At 40.3% G+C, this 15,261-nt stretch overlaps 1 protein-coding gene across 1 annotated transcript in view; it reads right to left on the bottom strand.

Annotated features, from left to right (window-relative positions):
• Window positions 1–1,357: 1,357 nt before the first annotated feature.
• The window catches only part of tnfrsf21 (tumor necrosis factor receptor superfamily, member 21), a 69,687-nt gene continuing 55,783 nt past the window's right edge, over window positions 1,358–15,261 (bottom strand). Inside the window, exons 5-6 of the mRNA XM_084737672.1 lie at window positions 8,149–8,419; window positions 1,358–3,818 (exon numbers count right to left, since the gene is read on the bottom strand). Coding sequence (XP_084593798.1) covers window positions 3,589–3,818; window positions 8,149–8,419 — 501 coding nt within the window. The 3' untranslated portion in view covers window positions 1,358–3,588. The remainder of the gene's footprint in view (window positions 3,819–8,148; window positions 8,420–15,261) is intronic.

The raw sequence follows: 15,261 nt of genomic DNA, 5'->3' as shown, positions 1-15,261 counted from the left end.
CCCCTGACCTTTTCTGCTGCCCATTGTAGGCAGTTAAATGAGAACGTGAGGCATTTACAACAATAAGGACACACAAGTGACCGAACCGTGCGTGTGTGTGTGTAAAAAAATGTGAGTCACTGGGTGTGTAGAGAATTGGGATAGGTATGATTGGCTGGAAATTTAGGTCACACAGATTTACACAGGCATGCAACATACTTTAACATGTCACAGGTGTAAATAATAAAATAACTGCAGGATGGATTCCATTTAGCTGCCTCACTTTCATGAGGCTAACTGGGTTTTTCTTGTTATGACAAATCAAATGTCCAAAATGAGCCTGTATTTCATTGTTTTCTTCTTTATCTCACTTTTATCTTGTGCTTTCAAATTGTAAAACATTTTGACATGATGAGAATAAAGTCTACATTTATCCTTTATGAGGACTTTCTATTTCTCTATTCTATCTACTCACCTGTATCACCGTCTTACAGGCAGTGATTTCCAACCAGTCAGACCTCTTCGGCTTTGAGCTTTAGCTGTGAAATAGGTTCAACTTTTATGGCAGGATACAACTCAACATTTCCACTGTTGTTTTCTTCATGTCCCAGGGTGTCTCCCATCAGGGGCTAATTAGGAATCAAATCCATCCTCACGTGATGTCTGTCAGTGCTGCCCCTCTAAACTGTCCCAGGCCTTTCAAACTAAAAGACTTATCCAACTTTATTGATATATTCAAGGACAATGCACATTAACTGACATAAATGACCCTTCCTGATCCTTGCAGTTGAGAAAGCTTGGCACTTGTTAGAAATTCAGTCAATTTTCTTATTTCCTGTTTTCTGGAATGCTATGGATGTTGCTTTTGCTAATTATAGCTGTCAGATGTAACTAACCAGCTAACAATTTATGTAGATTACCTAGCTAGTTAGCTAATGTTTTGCTAACATTAGCTGTCAGGTGTAACTAATCAGCTAACAATTTATGTAGATAACCTAGCTAGTTAGTTAGTGTTTTGCTAAAATTAGCTGTCAGATGTAACTAACCAGCTAACAAATTATGTAGATTAGCTAGCTAGAGTTTTGCTAACATTAGTTAACTTAAAGAGATGACAACAAAGTTTTTCTTTTCAACATGCCTAGCACATAGCATATTTAAGTACAGGAAACAGGAGAGAGTTGACAAAGGTTCTGCTGGGTGCCAAGCTTTATCAACTGTTAACGGAGCATAGAGCTAAAAGGGGCGGGACTTAAATGTCATCTAGTCCATGTGCTGATTAACGTTAATATACAAGCAAAGAATTTATGAAAATAGAATTAATGACTCAACTTGACATAGGTTTACAAAAACTGAGTGAATAACTGACATACACACAAAGTTATGACAAATTTTTTGAGCTTTAATTGGTTGATTTTAAGAGGTTACATAGTAGTAAACATACTGGTTACACGCGTGAAATTTGATGAAATCATCCACTCAAGCCACATGTACGTTTCGCCTTCATCCTTTCAGACTTCCTTAGAAAATAAAAGCTCACACCCTGCAGTTTTGAGCCTCCACGGCGACGTGGAGAGCAAGCTCACACATTCTCATCATCGTCACTGTCAACATCCCACAATCCACAGCAGCACAACCGTCACTCTCCTTCACTCAGGCTGGAATACTTTAAATAGTCATTAGTCCGGGGTTGAGACCCCCTTGTGTCAGGCCAACTGGTGAGAGTTCACATCTAGCACCACTGGAGCGTCGATAGTCCATCATTTGCTGCTCTCATGGTGCTCAAGTCCTCTGCGAACGTGGATGACTTTTTGGTGGTGCTTTTCAGTTTTTATTGTTATTATTTTAAGAACTTGGAAGGAAGTCATTATTTCTTCCGCATTTAAATCAAGTAACACAAGTAGACAGACTTCAAGTAGAGTATGGAGTATGCATATTTTACATCCCAGCCAGGTCATCTTGTCACACCAAGCAGGGGGGAAATACATGTGAATGCCCGTGAAAACATGACATACAGAGAAGTCAAAATGATAACAAAGAGATGCTACAGTAACATAATAAATCAAACTAAAAGTAGAAAACATTACAACAAAATCAAATGTTAGTTAACAGCATTTCAGGATGAAAGAAAGAAAAAATGAAGGATACAATACATATCTTTCTCTCCAATAGAAAATAGAATTAGTGCATCAGTATTACATTTTAATATCAACTACATAGAGCATGTAGCAACATACCACTGCATGAAAAGAATCAATTGTATTCTATTATTTTTTACTATAGCATGAAACACTCAGACACCCACCACACCGACATGAAGCTCCAAAATGTATCAAGAACACTTTATCAACGCTACATTTGTTGAGGCGAACGGGGCTAGCTAGCAGAGATAGTGTGCGTAACGTATTTACTGTGTACTGTCCATGAGTCCAACAGTGACGGAGCTTCCAAAGCAACGTATCTAAACTGTTTTAGATATATGGCTTTGGTTCCAGAGAAGCAGAGAGGGGTGGCAGGCTAAACACTGCACCCTTCCTGCTCAGTTCATTGTTCGTTTTGGAGCCTCTGTCCAAAAGCAAACAGTTCAAAAACAAAGCCATATATCAGAATATTAGATAAATATTACTTCAGTATTCTAATATTTGACTATTTTTGACCTTTAATCCAGTATTTGTGATATATGGCTTTGGTTCCAGAGCAGCAGGCCAGCCCTCTCCTCTAACACTGCCCCCTGCTGGTCTGGGAAAGTGGTTACAGGCTAAAATGCTAAGACCCACAGGTGATCCGCTCCAAGTACAGGCAACTGGAAGGGGCAGAAGGTAAAAAGAGGGCTGAGAAGAGGAACACATAACAACCTCAGGCACATGACTTACAGGTCAATTCCTACCTGGGTAAAATACCTGTGAATGTGGTTTAAAAGGCCCTAAAACTCCTTAAAACCCCAAGAATAATACCAGTGTCATTTAGAGTAACAGCTTATCCACTATTGTCTTTGTTTAGTTTCCTTTCTTGTAGTCATTTAGCAACAACCACCATGTTACATGAAATGTTTTTAACACTGACACGATGTCAAAGGCAAGGGAAGCCTGGATGATTGGCACAACCAGCAAAGAACACCGGTATTATCCTTTAAAGGTGAAGGCATTGGCCAGTTAAGATAAAGAAAGTGCTTGTTATTTTTTCTTTTCTTCAGACCAGCTTTTTTTTTTGTTTTATTTGGAGGCTCATAGGCCTCATGGTTAAGGTCATAATGCTCACTTAATAACACCTTAAACAAGGCTGAACATACTTAAGAAAAGTGAAAAAATAGTCCTTGTTATGACACTCAGAATGCTTTAATTACATTGAGCGTTGACCCTGTATTGTGGTAGAGGATGGAGGTGTTTTAAAGGAGTAATAGAGTGTGCACACAAGACAATAGAAGAAGATTGGTGGGTAAAGAGTAGTACCAGTAAAGAGTCATTGGAGGGATCTTATCTACAACCCCAGGCTCAACTCATGAGACATGATGAGTCAGACTCTTATCAGATCAAGCTTAATGCATCTGATTCTTCCCCCACTGAGGCATTCCCCGCTGATTCCCATGCATGTGGTTCCTTCTACCATCCTCCACTATAACAGGTCAGGGAGATGGCTGTAGACCGAGTCCAGCAGCGTCTGGCTGGCCTCCTGACTCTTGACCCCCGCGATCTCAAACAAACGGTCCAGCTTGTCCTCGGCGGCCGGGATCTCCTCGATGATGTGCAGCTCCTCCGGGTTCAGGATGTGCAGCATGTCGTCGAAGATGGGCTGCAGGTCGCACGGGTCCAGACGCACCTGCCGGAGCACAGTGTCTTTCTTCTCTGGAGGGGAAACAGAGAGAGGAAAAAGTTAGATTTACACTTTATTCTACTCCCAGGAGGTGATTTCCTTTCAAAGCCTGTTCAACATAGAAACGCCTTGACAATTCATACAGTAGAATGCCTTTAAATTTGCCTCCTTCTTTTTAAGATCCTGCATCTCCATCCAGTTATTGTAATTACTTTAAAGCTGCCCTAATCAATATTAATAATCGATCAGATGACTTGGTGTAATGTGGTGTAATAGAACATAGTGTAGTGTTAACATCCTTGACTTTCACACCCGTGACTTCCCTATTTTGGTTTACTCTCACTGAACCGATTCTGTTCAAGATTCTTGGAACCTTGGTGCAATCTAGCAAACCCGCCCACATTTCCACCAGTAGTGAATGCAACTACTGTAGGGGTTGTATCACAGTGGTTCCGAGGGCATCGCACAATGACCTGTAGAATATGATGCGCCCACGACGGTTTGCACTTCACATCGAGGAAAACCTGGAAGCCAGTTCCATGTTGGTGGAAAAGACCTTCTTGTGGAACACTTAGCTGCTAAAGAGACCAAAATTTCCCTTAGGAGTTGGTGAAAACCAAAGCAGACAGTGAATATTGGACATGTATTGATTATGTGGCCAGAAATTTGACTGAAAAGGATTTGTTGATAGGACTGGGTGTTACAATCCCTGAAGATTCAGCACTACCCTTACCCTAGGACTGGGTGTTACAATCCTGACGATCAGTGCCATAATTACATGGGAGGCTTTTTTGGAGGTGACCACCATATGAAGCTACCAGTACGACACATCATCACTTGCAATCTTTGGGTATTTCGGCCTTTTATCACAAGACACCCAACCCAGGTTGATCAAGTCTGGGTGTGGGTCACTAGGTGGTCACTTTGTTCATTATATCAACTTAAAATGTGACAACATGTCAGTGTTGTGTCTACAGCTTGTTTCTGCTGCCCCCAAATGGCAAAAATCAGTCAGTACAGGTTTAAGGAGAGAATTTATACTTTGAAGGATGGGTTACCACAGCATTTTAAAAAATATATGAGTCAAAATCAATTTACTTGATGTGAACCAGGCCCAGTTCCAGAACAAACTGACTGAGGGTGCATCTGGAAATAGTGGGGTTGAACTAGCGGCTACAGTCCTGGCCAGCAACAGCAATGGAAAAATAGTAGGAGTTACAGGATAGAGTGTGGTGCTAGAGCACAGCTGAAAAAAAAAAACTGAAAACAGTCTTAAGGAAATACAGCGTTTGCCTTATGAATCAGAATGGAACCAGTGATGTGTTGATAAATCCACAGCCTCTGAAGTGCTACGTCAGAGCGCAGTGCTGTTACACACAACTGCTCACTGTTTACCTTCCTGAAATCACCTGAAAGACATAAAAGCGTGGATATGTGTTATCTTACCCTATTCTGTAATTGTGCTTATTGCATTTTCCTTCTTGATCTCAACTTTGGACTTTATTACACATGTTACTACTTTAAATTACTCTGATTCTATTGTTTGTAGAGTACAAACAGTAAAGAAATGAGTACAAAGTTCATTATCATTGTTAGATGCTTAATAACTAGTAATAGACAATAAAAAACAAAATTAATTTTAGTGATGCAATTATCAGTACTAATAGACTCCAGTCAAATGTCATAGTTAAAACAAATCTATAGGGGTCATCTACACAGTGGTATATTCAGATTTACATATACTGGGCTTGGGTTTACCCAAGATGAAAATTTACTATTGGGCTGCACAACTAAGTCTGCTTGCAGTGGATTTAACTAGGACTATGGGATGGTGCTCATAAGTTTGTGAACTGAAATAACCCTCTATCACCTTACTGTCATATATGGAATAATCCATTTTTGCCTTCTATATTTAGTTATAATATTTCAAAACAATGGACAGAAAAGGGGATTTTAACTTATTCAGGCAACTCAGGAATCATTGGAGGAACCAGAGGCTTGTCTAAACTTTACCAAGGCTTGATGGAGGCTTTTTCAGATGATACTTTTTCTACTGAGAGAAAATGGCAAGTTGATCTTGAGAAAAACATGGATGTGGATGAGTGTTCACAGATTTGTTCAAATGTACACTCCTCACTCAAAGTTTCTTTATATTTTTATCTGTAGCTAAATTCTTAGCATTGTTTTGATTATCCTGTTTATGTTGCCCAGTCTGATTAAGTGTATCCTATACACAAATAAAAAGTGAACACACTGATTTTCACTCCGTGTTGTTGGTTCTGGTAGACGACACTATCCTCTTAGTGACCCAGACCCAACTCTGTCGGAGAAAACACTTTTGCAAATCCAGGGGAGGGTGTTGTATTTTATTGCACTGTATTGTGTTTTTGCACTGTCTTCAAACAAAATAAAAAAAAACTAACATACACAAAAAAATCATATACATTTTAATAAGAAATAATTTATGCCAATGGAGTGTAGTTTTCTATTTTTATGTATTAAAAACAACAGCACCACTGCTGACACAGAATCAGACTTAAAAACAATACCCAGAGTGACCACTTGGGGGCAGTGATCATCCACACATCCCTGTGTGAACTGAGTGCACTGTTGTCACATCATTTTCAATTGTGTGAGAGACACATTAGTGAGTGTCTGGATAATTTGCCCGGGGTGTGAAGAACGTGAAACTGCTGATACTCAGTATCCGCACAGGCCACTGCCAACAAACCGGAGTCTCTCCTTTCAGACCAATGATCTTTCTTGGCAGCCAGAGGTGCCTTGTCAGATAAAACTGTGGGACATGTGGCGGTGAGTCTCCAGTTGAGATTTGGGGTTATAAAACTTATTAAAACAGCCTCTTTTAACTAAGTGTGATAGGCATTAAAATGTCATTAGCACTCTTGGATAACTGGACTTGATCACATTGGTCACTTGATATGCTGACAGTTTCCTCTAGGACACCTGCAGCATTTAACATAATTTTAATATGTTTTAGTCAAAACAACCAAAATTGCTTCCATAGTTCAGAACTGGAAAAGCTGCATGAATTAAGATTTCAATGTGATTTGTTCTTTCTACCTCTACGTGGCGCTATGGTTGGTTGGTTGGTAAACATTGTCACACTGTATAGAGTTTGTTGATGTTGTTGTCAGTCTGTTACATTTTTCTGCCAGATGGGGGTGCCAACATACAAAAACTCCTGATTTGATGTTGACCCAACATGAAACAAGATAAATCCTGAGGTGAATATCATCATACATTAACAGACGAGCAGGGTAACAATTGGTAGGAGTGAGAGCATCATTTTTACTTTCCCTATTATGTTCTGTTTAATTCTACAGACTGGCAGGGGGTGGTTCTAGGGCAGGGGTGGGGAATTATTTTTCATGGGGGGCCACATGAGAAATTGATCAGGCTCCTGTGGGCCACATATAAATGATTTAAGGTCCTAATAATGGTCAAAATCTCTAATAATAGAATGATCAGAAGTGTTCTATATAGGACACTGGTCACCTTGTGGGCTAATATTTTTTTTGGCAGATTTGCTAGATTTATAATTTTTTGTATTTCCATGATGGCCTTGAAGGCCACATGAAACCTTTGGGTGGGCCACATCTGGCTCCGGGCTGCATTTTGCCCTTTTGACAAATGCAGCTGTTCCTTAGTGCTTTGTTTAATTGTGGGCCAATTTCAAAAGCCGGTTTTGCAAGGGGGAAGTGGACTGAAGATAGTCCTGTGATACCAGACAATTAGAAATCTCACCACTTACCAGTCATCTAGGGATCTCTAAATGCAAGGTAGTTGCTTGAACAATGGTGGGAACATCTGCTAACAAATCTATGCCCCTTAAATTTATTCAAGGACATGCCTTACTGGAAATTATGTCACCACCACAATATGAAGGATCGGCCTAAAGACTTTGGAATGGTTCAGCAATGCAGTTTTTGTAAAACTCTGTTTCTACCCAGTTTTACCCACTATTGGGTGAGTGCAGCTTGAAGATATGTTTGAGGATTGTTAGCTGGAGGGAATCTTAAATGTTTTGGAGTCCCAGTTATGATATTGCACTACTGTGTTAGCTTAGATATGTAAAACTAAGAGACGTTTTGTTCCTCCTCACTGATGCTGATTTTGATGTACAAGCCCAGTTCCAAAAAAGTTGGGATATTGTGTAAAATGTAAAAAAAAAAAAACAGAATGCAATGATTTGCAAAAATCTTTCGACCTATACCCAACTGACTACAGCATGAAGAAGTGAAATTTTTTCTCATTCTTGCTTGATATACGACTTCAGGGGCTCAACAGTCCGAGGTCTCTGTTGTCAAGCTGGTTTTGAGTTGTACGACTAACTCTACTCACCTTTGGTAATGAATGAGCCATTCCTACTGAGGGCGGAGTCCTTGCTGGAGGTGGAATCACAGCGAAGCAGGGGCTCCGATTCGTCGGGGAAGAAGCCTTTGGTGCGATCCACTGGCGACTGCTCCACGCCCACTCCGCTGGCCCCGCCTACGCTACCGCCGCTGCCGCTACCACTGTTGCTGCCGACGCTGCTGGGCGACTCAAGCGGCTTGTGGATGGGACTTAGGCTTTGGCTTACATTCACTGAAGTCGTCAGCTGGTTGATGTCAAACTGCAGACAGAAACAGAGATAAGGTAGAGGTAGACGATGAGTGTGACAAACAAACGCTCCAAAGACACACAAAGGCTGGTATTTGCTGCCCACAAAGCACATGAGGCCCCATATCTAGAAAACACTGACTTCAGTATCATTGTCCTGCATCTCTCCATGTCTCTCATTCTCTCAGATCTCAAAGAAACATTTGACATTCACACACAGCAAAATGCTAATACAGGAGGAGTCCTGGGAAATGAGAATTATATTTCTGGTGTAGCAGTGTAGATAGAGAGCTCAATGTTGGTCTATGCAGATAGAATCTGTGCCAGATGTTCATATAGATAACTTAGTTGTACAAATGGGAAGCTGACATAGGCGATATAATTGGACAGTTCAGAGACTATAGAACATGCCATCAATGACTGACTCCTTTTTCCTGGATTCCACAAAAAAACTGGTCTGTACTAACAAAGAGAAAAACAATTAGAGCTTCAAGGACTGGCACTTAAAGGACCAGTATGCAGTATTTAGTGGCATCTAGTGGTGAGCTTGCAGACTGCAAATATCTTGCATGTAAGATAAACTATGGTGGCTGCGAAACTTGCAAAAAGGCAAAAGGTTTTATCTAGAACCAGTGCTCAGACTCTGGAAGAGGACCCACCTCCAGTGTAGCTAAAAATGGCTCCTTCTAAGCTAACGTAAACATAATAATTCTTATTTTAAGGAGATTATACACTCATCCATAGATTCAGGCTCCCTCTTGTGGTACACAGAGGAAAACAATTCAAATGAAAACATTTAAACTATAAAATCGATGAAAGGTAATTTGACATGAGTTTTTGCTTCTCCTGTAAAATTTGATATGTACGCCATTACATGTAGTAAACTGTAATGACTGCACATATTCACAGCAGTATTTTTCTGTAGGATAATAACCATCAGTGATCTGATTCAAATTTTAGATTCACCTACAATTTGTCAGAGCAAGAAACAGTTAAATGTATTCTAGAAGATTATAAACATGTTTTTATAGTATTAATTAATTAATAATAACAAATTTCTATCTGCAACCATCACAAAAAATAATCATAGCCTATGGGAAAAGGCTGGAAATGAGTACAAAAATAAAACAAGAAAAGCTGAAAACATTGCTTTTTGTAATAAGTAAGGCTACTTTCTTTCAAAATTCAAGAGCTGTGACACAACTCACTCTGTGAGTTATAGGTGCTGAGCCAAAAAAAGTGTTACAACCATTCCTGGTCTCCCCTACTTTATTTGTAACTTCATTATTTTCATTTTTGATGTCAGGAAATCGGAAATCGAAACCACTTGTGAAGTTTTATCAACAGAGACAATGATAGTTGCTAAGCAACCAAGATGCATCTCCAACTGTGCAAAAAGTAACAATATAACAGTGACAATGACTGCATATGGCCGAAATAGGTAAAAATGATCACATTTTCTTTGCCTTTTGTGTAATTCATATAAAAAACATTTTAAATTAAAATACATACTCTTGTAGTAAAAGTCAGGTAAAGGCAGTTATTACACATATAAATTTGGTCAAAATGATGGCCTTGGCTGTTCTAATGTTAAACAACTTACACTGTTACTAAGAAAACATATAAAAAACCCAAACAGAAATAATCTGGGGCCACACTTCTGAATGATTTAATAACAACATATCACAGAACCAGTCATGGAGTAGGAAAATCAGACCGAGTGAAAATACACATTATACTTACAACTGTACACAACTATAATACATGCAAGGTCATACTGTGAGGGTTAAGATGAATCTACCTTTCTATGTTCTTCTTGTTATGAAATGTCTGGATTGGTGTACAAACTGAACATATTACATTCTCTCACTTTCTTGCATTCAGCAGCTCCCATCCTTTCTTCTTGGTGTCATTTTTTGTTGGTGCTTCACTCTTTCACCTTTGTTTCTTTCTGTAGGTTTTCATCTGTTTAGCTCCAAATCTTTTCATATTTGTATCCTAATTTGTTCTTCACAGCGCCTCCATTTGACTCGTTTTCTTTTTTTTTCTTTTATCACTGTCTCTGTCTTTCTCTTGCATCTTTGTCTCCTTCTCTGTCTCTGGTCCTTGTTTTTTTTTTTACATCCCCACTTTCAACTTTTTATTCTTCTCTTCTTCATTCTCTCCTTATCCCTCTTAAAAGTTACATCACTTTTTAGTCTCTCTGAGTCTCATTTTGTGTCAGTTTCTACCCCATATCGCTTCATCTTCCTGTGTCTCTTTTTTCTCTCTCTCTCCTTCCTCTATCGTTGCAACCCCCTTCTCCCCCTCCTCTCACCCGCTCTCTCTCCCCCCCCTCTCTTTAGTGTGGTAATGAACCTGTGGTTTGAACCAGTAGTGACTGGTTTGGGGATGAGATCATGAGAGCACATCTTGTTTTTCAGAGCGTGCGCCTGGGCCGGGCCTAAAGGTCGCACCAGCGGAGAGGTCATTTCATTCACCACACACCCTGGAAATAGAAAATGGAGCTGGGGGAAACCTAGTCCGAACAAACAAACAAACAAACAAATAGATGAAAAAAGAAAATGGGTTCAAAACGTCTTTTGATGAAAATCCATTTTCATGCAGTGGAGGATTCAGTTGATGAATGAGTGCCAACAGGACATGATGACACAGAAACACCAGCGCCGTTCTCTTTCTCCCGTGTTTGCTTTCTCCCTTCCATAACGTCTGGGTCAGCGGGCTGCAGTGTGACACAACTTGCGTGATTCTGACAGAACAAACGCGCTCTGTCTCGCCCACAAAGGCGCACATACATACATGCACAGGCACAGACACACACAGTGTGACAAAGACACGCTGACTGTCACACGGCAGCAGATGTAACAGGAACAAATATTTTTGTAAGAGCAGATGCAAAAAAGAAACATGGACACCCATGAGGGTTGACACATTTAGCAGCCTCGGGGGACAGCAAGGCAGTACATACTGTACGTGAAAAACAAAATTATACAATACATGTTCAACTTTATGTATATGTTTATGTTAATTGAATCTCTATAAACAGATATATGCATATGAATGTAGAATTGGTAGACAAGGAAAAAGATTTAAATATTGGAAGTGTTCTGGTTTCCACTGGCTCAGATACTCTCATGTCAACAACGGTTACACCCTTACTTGCCAACCCTTCCGGGAGATTTTCATTTTTTAACTGCCGTCTCCCAGTTTCCTCCCAGGGTCACAACTATCCTATACTTCTCCTGATTTATGACAAATTTTGTGACCCAAGACTCTGAAAGTATCACAATCTGTCTGAAGCCGACCCAAAAAATGAGATTGATGTTTGATGTTGATGATTGATGTCAAATTACAAAGAAAATCTGCAATAATAATCCCAGAAAAAGATGACTGAGTGCTTGTCGAGCCAACCCTGTTGAGACCCCATCAATCAAAAAAAAAAAAGTTTGAACATCAAGGAATAAAGCTGAACTTTTACTTAACTAGTGATGGCATAGAGATCGTGAGGAGCAAATCGCAAGACCTTTTTAAGTTGTCATCAGCATCCGAAAGTTGCCACAAGAAGGAGCACTGCTTCTCTGAAAGGAAAGTCTTCCGCTCTGCTGGGAGCTTTTCAGCAGAATCTGCTGGAAGTTCACTGGCTTTCTCAAGAACACTGGACAGTACAGCTACATATTTACTTTGAAGTGACAGTGGCGAGCACACTTCTCTAAACTTTAACCAGCCAGAAAGCCCAAACTACAAAAAACATTTTCATGTATTGACGTCTGTCCGTGCAGGTAGTTTTGGCTTGATATTTGAGGATTTGAGATAATGTCAAACTGTGTGGACTGGGGTTGTGTGATATATTAAAATTTAAACAATAAACAAAGTATGAAGGAATGAACACCTATTTTCTATATTAAACAGATAAATACAACTTACACCTTCTGAATTCAAGTTTCTCTCTTTACGGAACTGAGACAAGCTCAACTGACTCATAAAACATACTTCATTCAAACTCGACAGAAAAACACGACAAATCCTAACAATCACCAACAATAATTTTGGTCAAAATGAATCCTTAATTTGGTCTGCAGACCATCACATTAGTGAAATAAGATGTTCAATATTGACCAAAAATCATCCTCCCAAAAAAAACAAAAAAAAAACAACCAACAGGTAATATATCAGTCGCCCAACCCTAGTAAGGACATTGCTTCTTTACACACAAGTTGTTGCTGATTTTTAAAAATAATTTTTGTCAGCGTCAACTTTCAGTGCTGACAGCTCCATTATATTAGGGCAAAGGCTAGGGCCACAGGCCATGGTTAATGGCCCAAAGGCCTGTGGTCACAACAAGCTACTCTGTGGCCACCAAATAGTCCATGTGACCACCAGGTTTTATTCCCATACTGATGACTTTGCCAAAACAGAATTACAGTTCCACAAATATCCCTGGTACTCATTGCCAGCTCACTACCACTATGTTGGGGCTACTGAAGTCTGGGTTTATTAAGGCTGCTAAAACTGCTAACACAATCCTTGCAGAAGAACCAGAAACACAAAAGACAAAGGATGAAAAAAATAAACCACAATGAAAATTTAGGAGTGAATAGAAGCTAGAATGTGAGGGACATGTAAGGACAGATTGTACCAGAGTTTTCTCAGAAGTCTTGTCACAATGTTGGGATTAATCTGGTCGTTTCCTGTTTTATTTTGTAGTGTGGGTCCTCCCTTATGTGTCTTGACTTTACATCCTGTCTTTATCCTTTTCCTGCCCTTTTTGATCACCATTTGTTTCACCCGTGTCTCATTAGTTCCTTGTCTATTTAGTCCTTGTTTTTCTCTGTTTTTGTGTCACTTTGTTGTCCTTTTTGTCATCCCTGTGTTTCAGACCTTTGTTGTACTTCAGACTTGGGTTTTTGGACTTTGTCTTCCTCATTTTCCCTTGCTGGATTTGTTCATCTCTGACTCTAGTTTTGATCTGCCGGCCTTGCAACTAAGCTTTTTGCATATTCTGTTGCTTTATTAAAACACATTTTGTACACTTTCTGCTTCACCCCAACGGCATTTGGGTCCACCATCTTGACAAGTCTAGCTCATTTTTCATTGTATACATTGCCTTTGGAAAACAGCACACCAAAATTCATGGGAAAAGTGGACAAACACGTGTCACAGTTAGGGAAGGCTGTGTTAAGATGTGCTTAATTTCCTTTCCTGTATTTTTCTTACTTAAGTTTACATTTGGGGCCACCAAAAATGTACTTTGGCCACCAAATTTAGGGGATTGGCGGCCTGTGAGGCATAATGTTTTTGACAGAGGTGTGGTTACACTGACGCTATAATCACTGCCATACAACATTACCAGCCCACTGCAAGTCTATATGAAAAGCCCTGTCCCTTCTGCCCACCCAGGTAGAGCACTTTGTGTACGGCTGCCACTCCGTCTGAGAACCCCTCAGACCACATGGAATCTGATTTCCTTAGGCTGGCGGCCTGGAACAGCTCTGTGCCGGGCTGAGCTACCGAGGACGGAGCTGGAGCGCCGGGGTCACGGCGAGGAAGAACAGAACTGCTGTTCCAGAAGGCTGCTGCTGCTGCGTGTGAGTGTGTGTGAACAGGCTGGGTTACTGACTACTCCTGTCAGCACAACACAAGGCCCTGCTGGGGATGAGCCCAACACTCATATGAACACACACATACAGACGGAGCCAGCTCGCCTCACTGGCAGAGTTGGCAGATTGCTGCAGTATGAAGGGCACAGGGGACAGACAGGCACACTGGGGATATTTTGATTAATTAGATCAAAAAATGTTACAGCGAAGAATCTCACTCAGCTGTAATTACTCCCAAAACAGACGAGCTGTTAACTAAGATGCAGCTAAGATATACACAGTTAGAAATAAAGGTGCTAACTAGAACCATAAAGGGTTCTTCAGCTTGGACCAATAGGAGAACCCGTTTTGGTTCCCAGCAGAATCTTTAATAGAGGTTCCACTTGGAACCCTTTCAGAGAGTTCTACCCAGAACCCATCATAAGGAATTATACCTAGAACCATCTGTGAAACATCTGATCCAGAACCCCCTATGAGAGGTTCTACAGAGAGCCCTTCTATGATGTACTGGCTCCAGCCAGAACCCTCTCTGGGGGTTCTATCCAGAACCATTCCATGTTCTATGGGAATAAGGAGAACCTACCCAGGGGTTCAACTAAGAACTTGTTTGTATTTCAAGGGTTTATCTAGAACCCACCCAAGGGGTGCAACAAAGAACCCTTTTAAAATTCTAAGGGTTTTATCTAGTACCCATAAACAGGGCTCTACTGAGAACCTTTGAAGATTCCAAGGGTCATATCTCAATCACCCTCAGGGTGTTCTACTGGGAACCTTTTTAGATTCCAAGGGTTTTATCTAGAACACACCAAGGGGGTTTTGCTGATAACTTTTTTAATTTCCTAGGGTTTTATCTAAAACACACTTAGGATGATCTACCAGGAGCCTTTTTATACTCCAAGGCGTTTATCTAGAACCCACCAAGCGGGCTCTACCAAGAACCCTTTTAACTTCCAAGGGTTTTATCAAGAAGCCATAAAGATGGTTCTACTGAGAACCTTCCAAGATTCCAATGGTTTTATCCTGGAACACACTCAGGGTGTTCTACTGGAAATCTTTTTATACTCCAAGTGTATTATCTAGAATCCAACTGAGGGTTCTACTGAGAAATTTTAGATTCTAAGGGTTTTATCTAGAACACACTCAGTGGATTTTACCTGGAATCTTTTTTCTAGAACAGACCATTCTACCAGGAACCTTTTTATACTCCAAGGGTTTTATCTAGAACCTACCAAGGTCATCTACTGAGAACCCTTTTATA

The sequence above is a fragment of the Lutjanus erythropterus genome, chromosome 15, assembly GCF_056507025.1.
Source record: "Lutjanus erythropterus isolate fLutEry1 chromosome 15, fLutEry1.hap2, whole genome shotgun sequence".
In the NCBI taxonomy this organism is placed as follows: Eukaryota; Metazoa; Chordata; class Actinopteri; order Lutjaniformes; family Lutjanidae; genus Lutjanus; species Lutjanus erythropterus.
This window is presented reverse-complemented; position numbering and strand designations above follow the sequence as displayed.